Source organism: Oncorhynchus masou, chromosome 28, assembly GCF_036934945.1.
Source record: "Oncorhynchus masou masou isolate Uvic2021 chromosome 28, UVic_Omas_1.1, whole genome shotgun sequence".
In the NCBI taxonomy this organism is placed as follows: Eukaryota; Metazoa; Chordata; class Actinopteri; order Salmoniformes; family Salmonidae; genus Oncorhynchus; species Oncorhynchus masou.
Genome location: NC_088239.1, coordinates 47677667 through 47696492, shown reverse-complemented (window position 1 = coordinate 47696492; position 18826 = coordinate 47677667). Strand labels below are relative to the sequence as shown.

The 18826-nt window shown below is 47.5% G+C and overlaps 1 protein-coding gene across 3 annotated transcripts in view; it reads right to left on the bottom strand.

The window, feature by feature from the left end:
• Positions 1-351: 351 nt before the first annotated feature.
• The window catches only part of LOC135517726 (tetratricopeptide repeat protein 28-like), a 105145-nt gene continuing 86670 nt past the window's right edge, over positions 352-18826 (bottom strand). For 2 of the 3 annotated variants that reach the window (XM_064942282.1, XM_064942283.1), the window contains 28 exons: positions 15577-15773; positions 15104-15257; positions 14830-15001; positions 14509-14677; positions 14153-14313; positions 13563-14051; positions 10948-11158; positions 10374-10454; positions 10146-10271; positions 9522-9648; positions 9276-9385; positions 8915-9044; positions 8401-8646; positions 8174-8327; positions 7385-7504; positions 7070-7217; positions 6756-6935; positions 6368-6562; positions 5942-6273; positions 5584-5831; positions 5367-5491; positions 5192-5269; positions 4887-5046; positions 4689-4765; positions 3745-3874; positions 3444-3551; positions 2696-3313; positions 2234-2574 (listed from right to left, as the gene is read on the bottom strand). In XM_064942282.1, the coding sequence (XP_064798354.1) occupies positions 2327-2574; positions 2696-3313; positions 3444-3551; positions 3745-3874; positions 4689-4765; positions 4887-5046; positions 5192-5269; positions 5367-5491; positions 5584-5831; positions 5942-6273; positions 6368-6562; positions 6756-6935; positions 7070-7217; positions 7385-7504; positions 8174-8327; positions 8401-8646; positions 8915-9044; positions 9276-9385; positions 9522-9648; positions 10146-10271; positions 10374-10454; positions 10948-11158; positions 13563-14051; positions 14153-14313; positions 14509-14677; positions 14830-15001; positions 15104-15257; positions 15577-15773 (5294 nt within the window). In that variant the 3' untranslated portion in view covers positions 2234-2326. Of the gene's footprint in view, positions 2575-2688; positions 3314-3443; positions 3552-3744; positions 3875-4688; positions 4766-4886; positions 5047-5191; positions 5270-5366; positions 5492-5583; positions 5832-5941; positions 6274-6367; positions 6563-6755; positions 6936-7069; positions 7218-7384; positions 7505-8173; positions 8328-8400; positions 8647-8914; positions 9045-9275; positions 9386-9521; positions 9649-10145; positions 10272-10373; positions 10455-10947; positions 11159-13562; positions 14052-14152; positions 14314-14508; positions 14678-14829; positions 15002-15103; positions 15258-15576; positions 15774-18826 lie in introns of all 3 variants that reach the window. The other variant, XM_064942285.1, reaches the window with a different exon arrangement.

Genomic DNA, 18826 nt, shown 5'->3' with positions numbered 1-18826 from the left:
CTATCCCAAATAGCAGTACAGGTAGACAGTATGTGTCTAAACAAATGTCACTTATCTCAATATTATTGGTAATTACAATCATTACATTTCCATAACCAAAACATGTATATGGGTTTTGCTCTAAAGAACCAGGATGTCACCAGCCAAGTCCTCACTTTCAACAAGCATCATCATAGGCACACCTAATTCCATCTCTTACCGCTATGGCAAGCTTGATCAAATTCTTATTTTATAGTGTATAAAGTTGATCACACTATAAATATCATGGTTGAGGGTTCAGTTTTGTTCACGAAGGCAGGAGCAAAGTCCAGGCCGGCAGTAACATCCCTGTTAATAACAATTAAAATGAGACAAGAGAGCAAAACTTGTTTTAATTGAAAAGAATTTACTGAGAAAAAAAAGATGCATCTGCAAAAGGTGTTTTAAAAAGACAATACATGTTTCAATAGTAAGAGAGTTCATGCTTTCAGACTGACACTACATTGACATAGGTCTTCTCACATGTCTTTTCAGCAATTTAATACAAATATGATATGTGTTTTTATTTGTGTACTGTTTGCTTTTTAATATATAATACATTTAATACTGATGACAAAACACTGGATTTAATTTACAAAATAAAATAACAACATAACAGTTACAATCCTTTATAATAACAGTTAACAATAATTATATTCAAATAAGTCATACATTTTATTGTTTTAGATAGAAAGTAAAAACACAATTTTTGCATTTTCAGTCATCGTAACAGTCTCCGAGCCTGAGACAGAGTCTGCCTGTATAAGGTGTCTTTACAGTGTAGAAGGAGACATGAGGACTACATGCTCTGTTGTCAGTGAGGAACCATAGGCACCATAACCCAGGGTTATTATTACAGACCAATCTGACCCTCTGTCCTTCAGTGACTGCATGCACTCTTCTCCTCTATGATCTAGCACTGATCTGTCCTCCCCACTAGGGGGCAGTCAGTCACCGCAAAGTGCAAATCGGAACTTCAGTTTTGGTGGTCCCCAGTGGACCTTCTTGCTAACGTAATGTTCAGTCCCTTTCATAGCTCGCAGCCCAGCTAGTAAAACCCACCAGAAGAGCCTTAGAGTCAGGAGCAGATCTCTAACCATGAAGAGTCTCTAACCCACGGCTCTCCAACCCTGTTCCTGGAGAGCTACCGTCCTGTTGGTTGTCGCTCCAACCCTAATCTAGCGCACCCGATTCTAATAATTGGCTGGTTGATGAGCTGAATTGGGTAAGTTACAACTGGGGTTGCATTAAAAGCCTACAGGAGGGTAGCTCTCCAGGAACAGGGTTGGTGAGCTCTGCTCTATCCCCTCTCAGCATTTAGAGGAGGGGAAGAACTTCCCAGGCGAGGGGAACTTGAAGCCATTCCCAGAGGGCAGTCTGACAGGGTGTGGGGGTGCTCCAGGACTACCTCCCCTGGAGGAGTCAGTAGCAGTCTGAGGAGGAGGCGCCACTGGTGGTTTTGAACCCAGCATTCGATGTCCGTTAAGCGAGTTGATGGGGCTCTGGGGCCCCTCAGCGTCCTGGTTCTTGTTGTTGGACCCATGTCTTGGAGAGAGGTGGAGAAGCCCCAGGACATCTTTCTGGACCGTGCTCATCTTCTTCCCCCCATCTCGGAGCACTCTGCCTGGGCCGGGAACCTCCTGCCTCTGGGTGGCATTGGACCAGAAGGTTTTCAGGTTGTGGATGGCCTGGACCCTCTCGTCCACCAGGCCTGCCTGTTTCAACCGGCGCAGGCCAGGGGTTTCAGCCAGGCTGGAGCGGGACGCGGTAGAGCCTGTAGAGGAGTAGGAGAGGGCAGGGGAGGGGGCCAGGGAGAGGGCTGGGGAGGCGGCCAGGGACAGGAGGCTGCCGGCTGGAGAAGGGTGGCCTGAGCTGGGGGAGATGGAGATGCTATTGGGGGAGTGTGAGATGTGCGGGGTGTAAGGGGAGCTGGGGTATTTAAGTCTGAGCTGCGCATGGATGTGGGGGTCTGGGGTTCTGGAGGGTGAGGGGTGGGGGTGAGAGAAAGAGAGGGAGGAAGAGAGGGAGGAGAGGGCCGGGCTGTTGTAGCCGGAGCTGATCTTCTGTAAGGACGAGCAACGAGAGGGGGGTTTGGGCCTGGTGGAGAGGAGAGGGGTGGAGATGGGTGAGAGAGTGGCAGGGAGGGGTGAGAGAGGACTGGAGAGGGAGAGAGGTGAAGCCCGGGCCTGTAGGCTGGCTCTACTACTGGGTCTGCTGAAAGCGCTGGATTCAGACGAACGGAAGCCCAAACCAACTCCAGTGGGGGTCAGGGGGGCTAAGGTGGAGGAGGGTGTACATTCTTGTCCTCTTAGCCCCTTCTCCCCTCCCCCATTGCCTGCCCTTCCTGTCCTCCCCCTCTGGAGGCTCTCCAAAGCCTGCATGTGGCTCTGGGTCTCTTCCAGGATCCTGGTGGCCAGCTCCTGGGGGTCCAGAGGGGTGAAGGGTGGCTTGTCTTCCTGGGACTTGACGGTGCTGTCTGTCTCTGTACTGGACTGGTCAGACTCCGAGAGGACTGCCTCTGTACTGACCACCTGACCTTCAGACAAGCTCTGAGAACTGGGGAGGAGAGGAGGGAGAGAGATGTTTAACTTGACGTGACAAGTTGGTGAAGTTGCGAACAGTTAAAGCAAACAAGTGTCTTTTTTAGCCTAGTAAGAAAAAAAAAGCAACAGCTTACCCCTGGGACTTAACGTGTGTGTTAGGGCTGGGGGTATGGCCAGGGGCGGGGGGAGGACTTTGAGCGGTGAGGTGGGAGTGCTGACACTCCCCTTGGAGGAGATCGAGACGGGGTACCCCCTCCCTGCCGCCCCTCCCCTCCCTGCTCCTCTAATGTGTCTGTGTCCCCCAGGGAAGGGTAAGGTGTCACACTCCCTCCCGCCTCCTCCCCCTCCTCCCAGAGGCTCACTGCTGATGATAGAGAATCCTTCATACTTATCCTCCCCCTCTGTCCCTCCGCCTACTCCTCTGTGATTCGTTAATCTGTTTCTCGACACATTTCCTGTGTGTCGTTGAGAGACTCCTCCGCGGTGCCGCTCCAGTTCTTGCTGCCGCGAACGCTGGCTGATGCCATCACTTCCTGCGGGTTCAGGGCGGGACAGGAAGCTGAGAGAGGAGGCGAGGGAGCTGAGGCTGTAGAGGGAGATGGCGTCGCATGAGAGACTGTCTGGGCCGCCAAGCGGGGGCGAGAAGGGAGGCTGGGGGAGGTTAAGGGGGACAGAGGCACACTGGGAGGAGGAAAGAGACTCTAGAGATGAAGAGCTGTCCAGGCTGAGGCGTCTGGGGAGCTCTGTGGAGTCTGCAAGGGAGAGAGGAGAAGATGGAGGTGAGACAGGGGTAAGATGAAACGGTGAAGCACACTGTAACTATAGGAAGTCCAGATGCCTAGATCCTGTAACAATGTAGAGAGAGGACTTGGAGACTCTTACCAAACAGTGCCAGTAGAGACTGCAGAGCAAAGTGCATTGTCCGTCTGCAAGCCTGTTTGCCAGTCTTCAATAGCACCTCCTCCTGTCCTGCCTCACACAGGTCAAAACCTGGAGGGAAACAGAGAAGGGAAAAGAATGACACACACAGCTAACGCTTTAGCTCAATGGGCTAACACAGCCTTGTGCCATGAAGGAGACCTGGGTTCAAACTTGACACACCCACAGTGGCTCTCAAAAGATGAGATTGGCCGACCCTGCTATAATACAAGTATATCTACCGCTCAGTGCGGTGATGACTCACCCAGCGCAGCCAGAAACTCATGACAACCAGGAAGTCTCCACAGCTGGACACTAATGGATACCTGGATGGGAGCCAATGAGAACTCCTGCTCCTTGTCACATGTCTGTTGCTGAACCAATACCTGGTGGAGCTGGAGACAGGGAGAGGTAGTTTATTAGGTTATCGTAGTTTAGGTTACTTCTGCCTTGTCCTACTTTTTTGCCTCAGTATGAGTTTCTCATGCCAGAAAGATACAACACACAACTTACCATTCCCACCATATTTTTAACAGCCTTCAAGTGGTGGGTAAGAGGGAGAGCGAAAGAGATAGAGGACTTAAATTGTTAGGAGCAGACCATTAGAAAGTAACAAATCTTATAAATGAAGACCACGCAGGGACTACCACTATTTATAAGCCCTAAAAAAATCCAAGAAGTTATGATGATATTGATATTGACCCCATGCAAACATTACCAGGCCCATCACATGCATATTCAAATCATATTTCTGGGGGAGCACTTTTGTGAAACAACCAAACTGGGCAAACTGCCAATCGCCATAGCCTACCCATGAGAGAACGGGGGTAGGGCGGGTCCCAAAGTCAAATTTATTTCTACATGATATCAAGTTGATTCTTATACATGCTATTTAAAATACTATTAACATGGATTATCAAGCTATTTGATTCTAGATTTTAGGACAATTGGGGTTATCAGAAACTCACGCGTAAAAATAGTTTGATGAATCTTTTTAATCTGGCTTTATTTTAGTAATAGCACAAATATATGTCAAATCAGGTAATGATACATTTTTATGTTTTGGGGTGATTGAAATGCATCAGAAAGGTATCGGAAAGTTCAGGAAAACATCAGGGATGATCATCAAACAATCTTTGTGTGTGATCTTCTGAAATAGAGAAAACAGCTTGTCAATTAATCAGTGTGTCTGTGTGCATTGAGGCCTACCTTGTTGATTAGCTGTTCTCCAGTCTCAGCAGCAATGACCAGTTTACAGAGGGCCTGGAATGCTGAATGAGGCAGACCTGGATGACAGAAAGGATTGATTGATAGTTTTCCATGTAGGGACTGGAGTATAGTGCTGTGCTGGCAGTCTGATTGGTTTATTATTTGGTTGAACGATTGACTAATTCATTGATAGGTTACCTAGTAGTGACTGCAGAGTGGTGCTGCAGAGCTGCAGCCGGTCTCCAGGGTCGGCCATAGGGAAGAAGACAGCAGCGGGGAGACCACTGCCGGTACCGGGACAATCTAACCGGAACCCCACGGCTGACAGCAGGGCCTGCCATCCCGGTACGCCACCAACCTGGTGGATTCATAGAAAACAGATATATTCATTACGATAACACAGAATAACTAAGTAATGAGAAACACCAAAGACCTTACACTGAAGTAAAGAGCGCACACACACACACACACACGCACGTATGCAAACACACACACATACACACCTTGTTCTCCACACTCTGCTGCAAGGTGTACATAGCATTACTCTGACCACTCTGTATGCGCTGGAGAGACTTCTCAACCTGAGGGATGGAGGGTAAATCATATTATTAGGCAAGGTTCTTTAAAGTCTCGTGAATGGACATAGGTGAGACGGCAAACTTTGTGCATGATCATTACCAGGTGCAAAAGTACTCTCAGGGAGTCTCTAGCCCTCTCAGGGTATTGGAGGATCTCTGCCAGAGCCTGTCCAATCAGAGATGAGGGGCTGTTCAGCTTCACATCACAGCCAATCAGCATGAAGCCTGTGAGAAAACAGGAAGTGGAGTGAATTACGTGTGATGTGTGTGTGTGTGTGTGTGTGTGTGTGTGTGTGTGTGTGTGAGTGTGTACTAACCCGCCCAGTTAGAAGGGTGTGAGAAGTGTGTGCTGCTCTGTAGAGTCTTCATGGCCTCAGTGAGAGCTGCACTGGCCTTGGTCCCATTCAGCAGCGCCGTGTAGAAGGTGTGTGTGAACACCTTGGAGGCTGCCATGGGAACGGGCCACAGTGACACACACACACACTGCACCCCCGCTGCAAGGAAGGCACGAGTCAGACCCACCACCCCGTCAGCTGTCACCCTGCTAACACACTCCTGGTACGACCTGAGTGCAGAGAAGAGAGATAACAAGTTTATAAACATAGGAGTACGGCATAAAAATAAATAAAAACTGCTTGGTTGATAATTCGGTATTTGTTTGTGTGTGTGGCTCACCCCAGCACCACCAGTTTGATAGGCAGTCTCAGGTCCAGTATGTCTGCCGCAGTGAGCAGAAACTCCTGAAGTGGTGGACTGTCACACACACTCTCTGCATCACACACACTTCCTCCGTCATCGCTCCCGTCCTCCAGTTGCTCAGTCCTTGCTCCCACATCCCCAGTCTCGTTTGAAAGCGTTCCCCCACACGGTGCACTCTCCTTGGGCCGTGTTCCCGAGTCCATCCCTGTATCCTGGCTGGGGGAGAGAACCAGGGCAGCCAGCTTCCAGGAGACATGAGTAGCAAAGTGAACACACTCTGCCTGGCCCATGGCTGCTATCACATGGTCCTAGAGAAGAGAAAAGAGAAGTGAGGAGAATGTTTCCTGATTGTGCGTCTCAATAAACCACAGGAGTAGAACACACATGCTTTATTTTCAGTACCTTGGTGGCCTGTGTTCCAGTGAGGGGCTGGCAGCCCAGCAGTTCCCCCAGGCGGAGGGCCTCGTCGTGTGCAGAAGGCAGCGGACCCCACAGCCAACGCTCCATCACCCTGGAGGGCAGGCGTGGAGCCCCTACTACTGCAGTCATGGAACCCCCACCGTTGTAGAGGAAGGGAGCCCCGCGACGAGGGAAGGACTGGAGGTGGGGAGGTGACGCAGATTTAAATGATTGATCGGTCAATGACACAATCAATAACACAATTATTATTATGGCAGCATGGTTATCAGTATATTGAATTGTGCAGGTTGTGCTGTTGTCTTGTGTAGTGTGTGTGTGTGTGTGTGTGTGCCTTGAGGAAATTTGAGTGTGCGCTGTACTATACACCCACCTTAGCTACAGGCCCCAGGCTCCCTAAAGATGGGACAGCTAGAAGGTTGAACCTCTCATACAGGTACTCATTAGAAGAGCTACCTTTGAGCAGAGCGAAGGGAACCAGGTACAGCTCTCCCTCTAACACCAACACCAGCTGTCTATGTCTGCCCACTGCACCGCTACTGGGCATCAGCACCTAGCGAGGGATGGCGGGGAGGGCGAGAGAGAGCGAGGGTGAAGGAATGAGTATAGACAGATAGAAGATGTAATTCGATCTAGGTCAAATGGTAACGCGTGTGTGACGGTAAACACACACACACACACTCTTACCCCCTCCATAGGTGCAATGAGCAGGTGGTGAAGTGCTCGTAGGGGGGGTTTGCCGAGGGAGCTGGGTGGGGGTCTACAGGGTAGAGAGGGGGTCTCGCTCACTGGAGACACTGTAGAACTGACCAGACAGGAAGAACTCCTACTATCCCTGTAGAAATATGCAAAAAGAGGCTTGTTGTTTAACAACGGGTGCTGTCTACAACAAGTAGATATTGCATAGGAACGTGCGACGTGACACTCTCTCCATATGAAACATCAGACTTGATTTGAAATATGGCGACGTTTTGAGTCTTCCTGCAGAAGACACCCACCCACCTGTTGAAGAGGTTGTTTCTGGAAACCATGCGTAGGTAGTCTGTCGGGTCGCTGGCTGAGCCCAGACGTTCCTCAAACTGCTGTTCCAACAGATCACCCGCTTCGCTCTCTGTCTCACCGCTGTTACACACACACACACACACACACACACACACACACACACACACACACACACACACACACACACACACACACACACACACACACACACACACACACACACACACACACACACAGTAAGGTGCTGTTGGCTAGGGCAGCAGTACTGCAGTGGTTGTCAGTGAGAACAATTTGTGAGGGGGAACATTTGCTGACACAACACAGAGGTCCATGACAAATTAGCCTGCAGTGCTGGCGCCGATGGGAGCTGCGTGTGGTATTCAACTTTATTACCCTCCGAGGTGTGATAGTCTCTCTCTACTTTATTAAAGATTGTTTGGCGCTTCACTGACGGGTAGCCAATGTGCAGTGTGTGTGTGTGTGCAGTGTGTGTGTGAGAAAGCGAGAGAGGCTGTGAACTCCCATTATCATTTGGAGGGGTGCAATACGTGTCACCTCTGAACAGGCCCATCCATTCTACAGAGGGAGGGAGGGAGGGAGGGAGGGAGGGAGGGAGGGAGGGAGGGAGGGAGGGAGGGAGGGAGGGAGGGAGGGAGGGAGGGAGGGAGGGAGGGAGGGAAAGACAGAGCACCGAGCCAAACAATAAAGAGCGTTTGTAGTCTATCAGTGAAGCACTGCACAATATTTGAATAAAACAAAGACCATTGCAAGGGAAAGACACACACATACCTGCAGTAGTAGTCGTCAACTCCCAGAGCCTCTCTAGCTGCAGTGATGTGCTGCTCCAGAGTCTGGCAGCCACTAACTCCTCCCCCCTGGATCTCTGAAGCCTGCAGCTCGGCTCCTCCCTCACCCAGGTACACCTCGTGGAACTTCACTATACCTGCACACAACAGAGGGTGAGGGATTTAGAGGTGTGTGTATATGTGTGTGTGTCTCTGTGTGTATGTACCTACCTGTGCCTGGTGCCAGTAGCCAGCTGTAGAGGTACCCTGCGGCCAGAGAGAAGTACAGTACCAGTGACTTTTGACTGTTGACCGTATTCAGGATGTGTTCTACGGTTACCGGGGAGTAAGGGTCAGGGGTCGGTGTATAAGGGTCAGAGGTCAGGGGTTGGTGACCCTGCTGCCGCTCCACCAGGAGGTCGGCGAACGCCCGGGTCCGACCCCGCTCTGCCACTGCTAGGGCCTCGTCATAATGACCTGGAGAGGAGAGAGGGATGAACAGAGGGATGAGAAGAGAAGAGAGAGAGTGATAAGAGATGGGAAAGTGTAAGTAGAGAAAGAGAGAGAAAGAGAGAGAAAGAGAGAGCGAAATAGAGACAGGAAGAGAGAAAGAGAGAGAGAGAGAAAGAGATAGAGGGAGAAATAGATAGAAGTGGCTCAATAAGCTTGAGAGAGTGAGAAAGTGAAGGAGATGGATAACAAGAGAGATGACATAAAAACTGAAAGAGAGTAACGAGAGTGTTACCCAGGCTGACGAGGATCCTCTGGAGAGCCTGGTATGATGATGTCTGCAGGTCAAACAGAGTCAGCCTGTAGTCTGAGCTGAGTTGGGCTTCATGCCGAATCGACTCAAACAAGGCAGACGCTCGGTACAGCTGGAGAGAGAGAAAGAGAATACACACCTACATCACACATTCATTCACACCTGAATACACACCCATGTGGCACCCCCATCGTGATATACATGCAATTCGTTTTAATTTTAAACATAGGGAATGTCAAAACCCCTAAGGTTAGAATCAGAGACTGCAGTTTCATAGTCAACCAGCAGGTGTCAGCAGGACTCAAGAGAGGCAACATTAACTTTGAAACACACAAGTTGGTACCTGGTTCTGGGCCTCCTCCAGGTTGCTGCTGGCCCACAGTGACAGGCCCAGACGATGACGGATCCTAGCCTCCTCCTCTCTCCTCCCACACTGCTCTGCTAAACGCAGACCTGAAACAGAGAAAGAGAGAGGAAAGAGAGAGAGGGAGTCTCAAAACATCATCAAATCACCCCTCTCCTACTCTCCCTCTTTCTCCAAGAACCATGTCTTCATTCATACTCTCTCTCGATCTCTCTCTCCTCTCACCTTCCTGCAGGTACATGACAGCCTGTGTGTAGTTCTGTAGCGCATGGTGTGTCCTCCCCAGGCTGCCGTACGCCAGTGTCTTGGCTGTGAGGTCATTATTCTGCGCTGCCACACTCAGGTGCTGCTCCTGATGACATCACCACAGACAGAAAGGTCAAGTCCCAAACCGTTTACTTGACAGAACCCACAGCAGAGAGGAAGAGGCGAAGCAAGAGGGATAACTGGGCCCAAAATATGTCTTCTCCAGCAGGAGGAATTTTTCCTTTTTTTCGCTCACCAAGTGAAACGTTTTTGTATGGAGGTCAATGAGAGTGCCAAATTTGGTTGACAAAAAATGTAATGGCTTATGTGCTAAGTGTGTCTTACTTGATCTAATATAAGTTTTAGAATGATTCGGTTGTTACAATTGACATCCTGGCAACTGTGAGAAAAAACACTTTATTTCGGAGTTGTGCCTGTTGTTCACATGAGTATCTGCCCTCTCATTGGCTAGAATGGTCCAACCTGATCTTGCCTCCTCCCGACTGCCTTCCATTTTTTAAGACATTTATTTTCATTGTTAGAGCGTCAGCTTGAGTATCTGGTCAATATAATGGATAATCTGTGACCATAGCGTGTGTTTACCTGACAGGCCACAGCCCTTTCGTAGTTTCCCAGCTCCTCATAGGTCAATCCCAGGTTCCCGTAGGCCCTCCCCTGACTCCTCACACTTCCAGTTTCCTCCGCAATCTCTAATGCCCTCTGGTGCCACTGGAGAGAGAAACAGAGATGGATGGATGGACAGACGGACACAGACAAACAAACAATGGACCATTGCACGGGGAATATAATAATATCATTATAAGAACCAACCTGTAGAGCTGTCTCATTCTCTCCCATCAGCTGGTACACTCCACCCAACGCACTGCTTGCTTCGCCCTCTAGTGCCCGGTCCTGGAACAGATTTAGAATATAATATATTATAGATTTATAACACATATATATATATATATATATATATATATATATATATATATACACACATATACACGCATACATATATACATATATACCGCACATATATTTATATATACACACACATACCTATATACACATACATATATACACACATATATATATATATATATATATACATGCATCGAGCGAGAGAGAGAGAGGGGGGGAGAGAGAGGGAGAGAGAGAGAGAGAGAGGGGGAGAGACACAGAGAGAGAGAGAGACAGAGACAGAGAGAGACAGAGAGACAGAGACAGAGAGAGAGAGTTTTGACTATTTTCTACATTGTAGAATAATAGTGAAGACATCAAAACTATGAAATAACACAAATGGAATCATGTAGTAACCAAAGAAGTGCCACTTCCACTACAGGTATTTATTCCTACCTTCCTCCCATCAGTCATTCACTCATTCGAGAGGTAGAAGTCTTACCCCTGCGGTGGAGGCGATGTTGAGTTGATGCTCCAGGCAGGATAAGGCTTGTTCATAATTCCCCAGCTGGCTGTGTAGGTCTCCCAGCTCCCCATATGCCTGGGCCTGGGCCTTCCTTCCTCCCTCTCCACCTCCCGATCCTCCCAGCTCATGGGCCACCACCAGACGCTTCTCAAAACACACCAACGCCTGCTGGAGACTACCTAGAGATCTGACAGGAGAGGAGGAAGGGAGGAGATAGGAGTTAGTTTTGTTTCGTCCCATATCTCTCTTTAGAGTTGCTAACGTAGGCCTGCTGTTTGCTGCAGATGAGTCACTATTGCACTCAGAAGGAGCCCTACCAATGATTTACATAAATGTGACTCGTTTCAGGAAACTAGGCGTATGTCACTACTTCACAGGAGAGCCATTTGAACGTAAACTTTTTATTTTTATCATAATGCATTTTTTGGGCAGAAAAGCATTCTGGAACATGTGAACTTTCATGTGCCTTAATAACAAACGTGTATGCCATCTGTAAATACAAATACAATTGTTAAATTACGAGCCTAGTTGGTTTAGCCACAGAAAAAGTCAGCAACCTTCCCGCTAGCCATGATTGGCTGAGACAATGAGTGGGCTGGACATGCCGAGAGACATGCTGTGGGCTGGACATGCCGGTCTGTCACTTCTGTCTATAATATGAGCTGGTCAGTATGTGTAGGTAATCCTTTCCAAAGTGCATTTAAAAAAAAGATATTGTAGTAGAATTCCATAAGTGTTGCTCTCCACTTTCTGGAGGACCGAGTTTTGAAATCAGTGTATGATAGCTAAGGAGAAAATTCTGCCGGTTGATTCCAAATATGCAGACAAAGTTGAAAATAGAACACACAGAAGGCTGTTGTATTAAAACACCTGTCTCTGGATTACATCTTCAAACTAAGGGCAACCATCCATGACAAAGAGGGAGAAGCGTCCATCCATATATATGGGTAAGACAGTCTAGATAGCTACATTTTCAGATATTACACATTTCTAATTTTGTCAGGAAGTAGTTATAATTTCAAGTTAAAGTGCACTGTTAGCTAGCTAGCTAGCTAATGTTACATGTATGATCTGTGTAGTAAAATTATTCAAATCTCACAGTCATTTGCATTGCTAGTTATAGCCTAATGTTAGCTAGCTAAAATTGAACTGTTGGTTAGCTACCTGCAGATTCATGCAGGGTAGTAATGTTATGATTTGGGATTATGGTTCATTGTTTAGCTAGCTGTCTAAACAAAAGACTCCACTATGCAAGTAACTATTTCAATAGAATGTTTATGATGTCACTGCGACAACTGTCGATAGACGTAGCTGGTAAATTCCCTCTGGCTATCTACTCCAAATTCAGAGCACTCTCGTCTGAGTGTGCCAGAGCGCAGAATAACTGACGAATTTACAAATGGCTGGTGTCAGAAAGGGTCAGTAAATGTTGGCAGAAAAGCATAATTACATTTTTGCCAACAACATGGTTTTAGTTGGCAAACGCTCTGGCAGTTTGCAAACGCTCTGGATAACATTAAAAAAGCCTAACCATCTCTGCTAGGGCGAGTAAAAAGGTCAGAGTGAGCTGTTCTCTCATTTGTGTCTGGAAGTAGCTAACAAGCTAGCCAACGTTAGCCAGTTAGCTTGGGTGCTTGACTACTGTTGTTAGGTCAGAATACTCGGATCGACCCTACTCCTTGGCCAGAGCATCCAGTGTGAGCTCTGAACGCTCCGAGAGCGAAACACTCTGAATTTACAAGCGAACAATGTGACAACGCTATGAGTTTATAAACGCCCAGAGCACACTCTGGCACTTTGGATTAAATTTATGAACACACCCTTGGTATAACCCAGTCTTGAAACGTTGGTTGTTTAGTACATAGCCTCACACGTGAATCCTTAAAGAGATGGGTGAGGCTAAAGCTTAAGGGGGTGTGAAAAATGCTAAATGGGTGTAGACAAAGAAGAGCTCTCCACTAGGTACCAAAACATTCAAGGGACATTTTCTCAAAAGTGAGATTACAAGTTTATCAACTTTCAAAGCAGAATTACCTTCCCATTGTTCTTCAACTGTAGTGTATGATATACCAGTCTCTACTTTTATCTAATGTAAAAATGTTGCTACGTAAGAGCGAATTGAGCCGGACGGTCACAAATGCATTTCATATTAAGTACACATAAGCCACACCATAAAACACTCCACTCTCAAAACAGCAAAAGCTTCTAGTTTCCCACAGAGCTATATGTGAAACATAAGGAGGCTAACAAGCTAACAATTAAGCAATAACTTCAGGACATGTTGATTTTGCTAGTATGAGATGAAAATAAACATGCACAGCTTTGGGAGAGGGAATGTCAAAGAGGCTGTGTCTGATAATGAACATCAAGCTGTGGCTTTTATCAGTATAATTACATCACTTATTCTTTCATTATTCTGTCCTTCCCTCACCAGGGATCAGCAGAGAGGGAGAGAGAGAGAGAGCAAGAAAGAAAGATGGATAAAAGGAGTAGGGGGTTAAAAGAGAAAGAATAGAGAGATATAAAGAGGAAGCAACAGCCAGACAGAGAGAGTGTGTGTGTGTGTGTGTGTGTATGTGTGTGTCTTTTACCTGTGTGCGTTACCCAGTCCCCTGTAGGCTCTCTCCTGGTCCTGAACATGGTTGAGACTCTGAGCCACAGTCAGAAACATGTCACAGTACTTTATAGCTTCCTCAAAGTCTCCCAGAGAGTCATAACAGTCTGCTAGGTTCCCGTAGGCCCTGCCTCTATCCAGCACACACTCAGCCCCACTCAGCTGCTCCAGCATGGCCAACTGCTGCTCAAAATACCCAATGGCCTCCTCCAGGACGCCCATGTTCATCTTGGCGATGCCCATGTTGCCCTGGACCTGTGCCTCCACGCAGGCATCTCTGAGGCCCTGTGTCAGGGTGAGCTGGGCCTGGTAACACTGGAAGGCTGTGGGGTAGTCTGTCAGGGCCATGTGGACGGCTGCCAGGCGGCCCAGAGCACTACACTGCCCCCGCTGGTCGTCTAGAGCAGTGCGGGCAGACAGCTCCTGCTGGTGGAAGGACAGGGCCAGGTCGTACTGACGGAGGAGTCTGGGGGAGGACATTTCTATTACTTCCCAGTCAATATTAACTAAAAACTTATGAGAAGTTAATAAATAACATTTTAGATGCTATCTGGGCTAGAAGCCTACCTGTGGGCAGAGCCTAGCGCTGAGTAGGCGTCAGCCTCCATCTTGTGTTCTTTGACCTCCTGAGCCAGGGTGAGCTGCTGCTGGTAGAACCTCACCGCCCCGGCCACGTCACCCCGACACACACACACATCCCCCAGGTTTCCCAGGGCACGGAACACTGCCTGGACACACACACACACACACACACACACACACACACACACACACACACACACACACACACACACACACACACACACACACACACACACTTTTAATGTAGAATCTCGCCACCCCTGTCAAGTCCCCCCAACACACACGCAGACCCACTTCCAACCCATTCCTCCAATCCCAGTTGTGCTAATGACTGTCTGTACCTGAGTGTTGTTCAGAGCCTGAGCCAGGGACAGCAGGTATCTCTGACAGTCCTCAGCCTTGCTATATTCCCCCAGGGCTTTGTAGGCCAGACCCAGGTTACAGTAGGCTTTAGCCTGGGACAACTTATCACCCAGGTCTTTAGCCAGGGCCAGGTCCTGCTCATAATACCTGTCAGTAAAGGAAAAAAAAGAAAATGACTAAGAGTGTGTGGCTCATCTTCTTCACAAAGTTGAGACCTTTGTGTCATTTATTTGGAGAGGTCAGGACAACCTTTATGAGTTATTATTATACATACAAGGTGCATGAAGAGTGTGTCCTACCTGACGGCTTCCCTGTACTGTCCCAAGCAGTAGTGTGTGTAGGCCAGGTTGTGGCAGACCTTGCCCTCTCCCTCCAGGTCCTGTAGCTGAGGTGACAGGGTCAGGTACTGCTGGTAGTACGGAACCGCCGGGGCATACTCCCCTCTACAGCAGTGGAAGTTACCCAGGTTACCTACACACACACACACAAACACACACACCCTTTACCTTTAGGAATCATTCAAGTTGATTTAATATTGTTTTGTATTATTTTGTCCATCTGTCCGTCCGTTACCTAGTGCCCTGGCCGTGCTCTGCGTGTCTCGTAGCTCGCGTGCGATGGTCAGGTGGTGCAGGTAGTGCTGGAGAGCCTGGTCGTGAGCGCCCAACGCCTGATAAGCTACAGCCAGGTTACCATGGGTAGAGGCCTGGGAGGGACGGTCATTCACCTGGGAGAGGAAAGAAAGGTCAATACCAGGGCCGCATTCAGCAGAACACAAAGTTGGCCAACGTTCAGATAGAAATGTATGATGCAGAACAAACATATCTCTTTGGTATATAAAATAAGGAATCACGTCAGCTCTAGTCATGGCATTTCTATATGCAACATTCTACAATGGTTTCATCCTGAACATGGCCCAGGTGTCTGCCTCCAGTGATATCGGCTATCTACGATACCGTACAGCCAGATCGTACGTCCCCAAAGCGCTCTGTGTGTGTTTGTTCACGTGTGTGCGTTCACGTGTGTATTCAAGTGTGCATCCTCACCTCGAGTGATATGTGCAGTTCCTGCCGGTGGTAGCGTACAGCTTGGTCATACATCCTCAGAGCGTTGTAGGCATTTCCCATGTTCCCATATGCCCTGCCCTGAGCAGCATAGTCCCCCAGCTCCTGGACCAAACACAGGTGGGCCTTGTGGAGCTTCAACGCTGCATCGTACTCCCCCTTCATCTGATGGATTATACCTGAGAGAGAGAGGCACAGAGGGGCATTTTCAGTCCAGTCAGTGAGAGTGAGTGACGGCCAAACAGAGATTAGACATGAGGATGACCGATTAGGATCGCAGTCGACCGTCTGACACTAGGCCTATTCAGGAGGACGGAACATTACGGAACATTCAGATAGGGAATTGTCGGGTACACCATCAAGCACAACTACAGTTAACCTGTTTTCTTGCTAATGGACTCTTTTGGCACCGCTAATAACCAGTCGTCATTGTCCCCCACCTCCACCTCCCAGCTGTGAATCCCTGAGGCGAATCCCTTTGAACCCAGAATGTCTAAGTACCCACTAAACCTCTCTGGGTTGTCTGGAAGGCTCCTATCCTCAGTCTTCGTTCTTAGGCTGGTCAGGTCCTCTGAGAGATGGAGAGAGCATGAAGCTGTGTTTGGGTCCAGAACTACAGGTGTGCAGTCCAAAATTCGCTGCATCTTCTGCTAGACCTATAAGCCAAGGTTGCCCAGGTGATTGCCACGTCGACCAGAGCTCCAGAGACAAGCGGAGGTTCAAGAGGAGAATCTCTGCTTTCATCTTCACGGTCTTGAAGCTTTGCAGGAATGCGGTGTCATCACCCGACAGCTTCTCCTCTCCCTCCCTGATTCTTTTAGACAGAGATGACATCCTTTTAATCTTCTCCCCTCTTCCTCCCTCAGCTTGGCTATTCTCTCTGCCTCTCAAATTCCTCTTTTATCTCTGTTTTCTGGGCCTGCGCCCCGATGTAAGATGACATTTTCTCCCAGGAGGGTTTGGTCTTGTCAACGACAGCCATTTTATTCTGTAGCGCCGTCAGTGGTGTTCTGAGCTCCTCCCTCTGTGTAGCAGCCTTCTTCACAGAGTAGAAACTGTGGCCTGCATGCTCAGAAATACTCTACACACTCACCCTCCAGGCAGAACAAGCCAAGCTTATGTTAGCGGAGGCCACACATTATGTAGGCCTGTGAAGTGTGTTTGGCGCATTGGAGCCTGTGGGGGTTCTCCATGCGAGGTCTCCTCTTTGGCTATCTTTCTGGGCAGCTGGCTGTCTGTGCACTGCTTTTCCCTCTGCAGGGTCTCAGGGTTGCCGAGAAACGTCTGTCTGCAGACAGAGCAGACCTTGGTCCCGCCCTGCTTCCAGGTGGCCTCCAGGCAGATCCTGCAGAAGCTATGGCTGCAGTAGAGGATGATGGGTCTGTGAAGATCTCACAGCAGATGGGACATGACAGGTCATCCTCCAGAGGGGAGAGACAGGCTGCCATCCTCTCTGGACAACTGGAGAGCGAATGAGAGAGGTTGCTAGAATTATATTTTTAAGACATTGAGAAAGAGCCAGTGCCAATGAGAGTGTGAGTACGTGTGTTGTGTGTTAGTGTGTTCAAATACAACGTTGGTTAGATATAGAGAGACTGTCTAAGAGGATGCTGCAGTAGTCATAATGGCAGCTTAACTTTGCCCAGCAACCCTAGCTACGGAACTGTAACGTGATATGTGATGCTCCATATCACAGTTATGGCTTAGCTACTGTAAAGTATAGCAAACAATTTTTCAACTAACCTGTTCCTGGCTGTCACGCCCTGACCATAGAGAGATTTTTATTCTCTATGTTGCTTAGGTCGGGGTGTGACTAGGGTGGGTCATATAGGTGATTTATATTTCTATGCTGGCCTGGTATGGTTCCCAATCAGAGGCAGCTGTTTATCGTTATCTCTGATTGGGGATCATATTTAGGCAGCCATTTCCCCTTTGTGTTGTGGTGGGATCTTGACTATGGATAGTTGCCTGTTAGTACTATTGTTAGCTTCACGTTTCGTTTGAGATTTATTGTTTTGATTTGCTGTGAGTTTCAATTAGTAATAAAAAGATGTGGAACCCAGATCACGCTGCACTTTGGTCCACTTACTATAACGAGCGTGACACTGGCGATATTTTCTTTGTTCTCGATACGGGGAAAATGTGTATCTTATAAATGTCCAGTTGCAGGTGGTTCTATCAAAAACCTTAGAAACGACTAGATCCTGCAAAGATACTGGGCGGCTCACAATTGGCCCTGTGTCGTCCGGGTTAGGCCATCATTGTAAATAAGAATTTGTTATTAACATGCCTGACTAGTTAAATAAATGTTAAAAACCAAAACAATGTAATCATAATAATGTGCAGAACCTAAGATGGCGAGGAACCTCCAAGTGCGGTACAAAACATGGACTTAATATCTTTAATAATTGTCTCTGGTTTTGGTAGCACCATCTGCAACTGGACATTTATTAGATACACATTTTCCCTGTATCGAGAACAAAGAAAAATATCGTCAGGAACAGGTTAGTTGAAAAATTATTTGCTGTACTTTACAGTAGCTTAGCCATAACTGTGATATGGAGCATCACATAGCTATCACATTACAATTCAGTAGCTACCAGCAACCTTAGCTAGCGGATTATAACGGACTAATGTGATGTTTCATTAGCCGTTACAGGTTAGGGACCGTTTGCATAGCACAGAGAATTTACAACCAACCTTAACTTGTCGATACTCAGTGGTGTAAAGTACTTATGTAAAACTACTTTAAAGTACTACTTAAGTCGTTTTTTGGGTTATCTGTACTTTACTTTACTATTTATATATTTGACAACTTTTAATTTTACTCCACTACATTCCTAAAGAAAATTATGTACTTTTACTCCATACATTTCCTTGACACCCAAAAGTACTCGTTACATTTTGAATTCTTAACAGGACAGGAAAATGGTCCAATTCATGCACTTATCAAGACAACATCCCTGCTCATCCCTACAGCCTCTGATTTGGCGGACTCACTAAACACAAATGCTTCATTTGTGAATGATATCTAAGTGTTGGAGTGTGCCCGATTATACGTCAATTTAAAAAACAAGAAAATTGTGCCAATCGACTTTGCAATATATATGGAATTTGAAAATATTTATACTTTTACTTCGATAAGTATATATTTTTTAATTCCATTTACTTTTGATACTTTAAGTATATTTAAAATCAAATACTTTAGACTTTTACTCAAGTAGTATTTTAC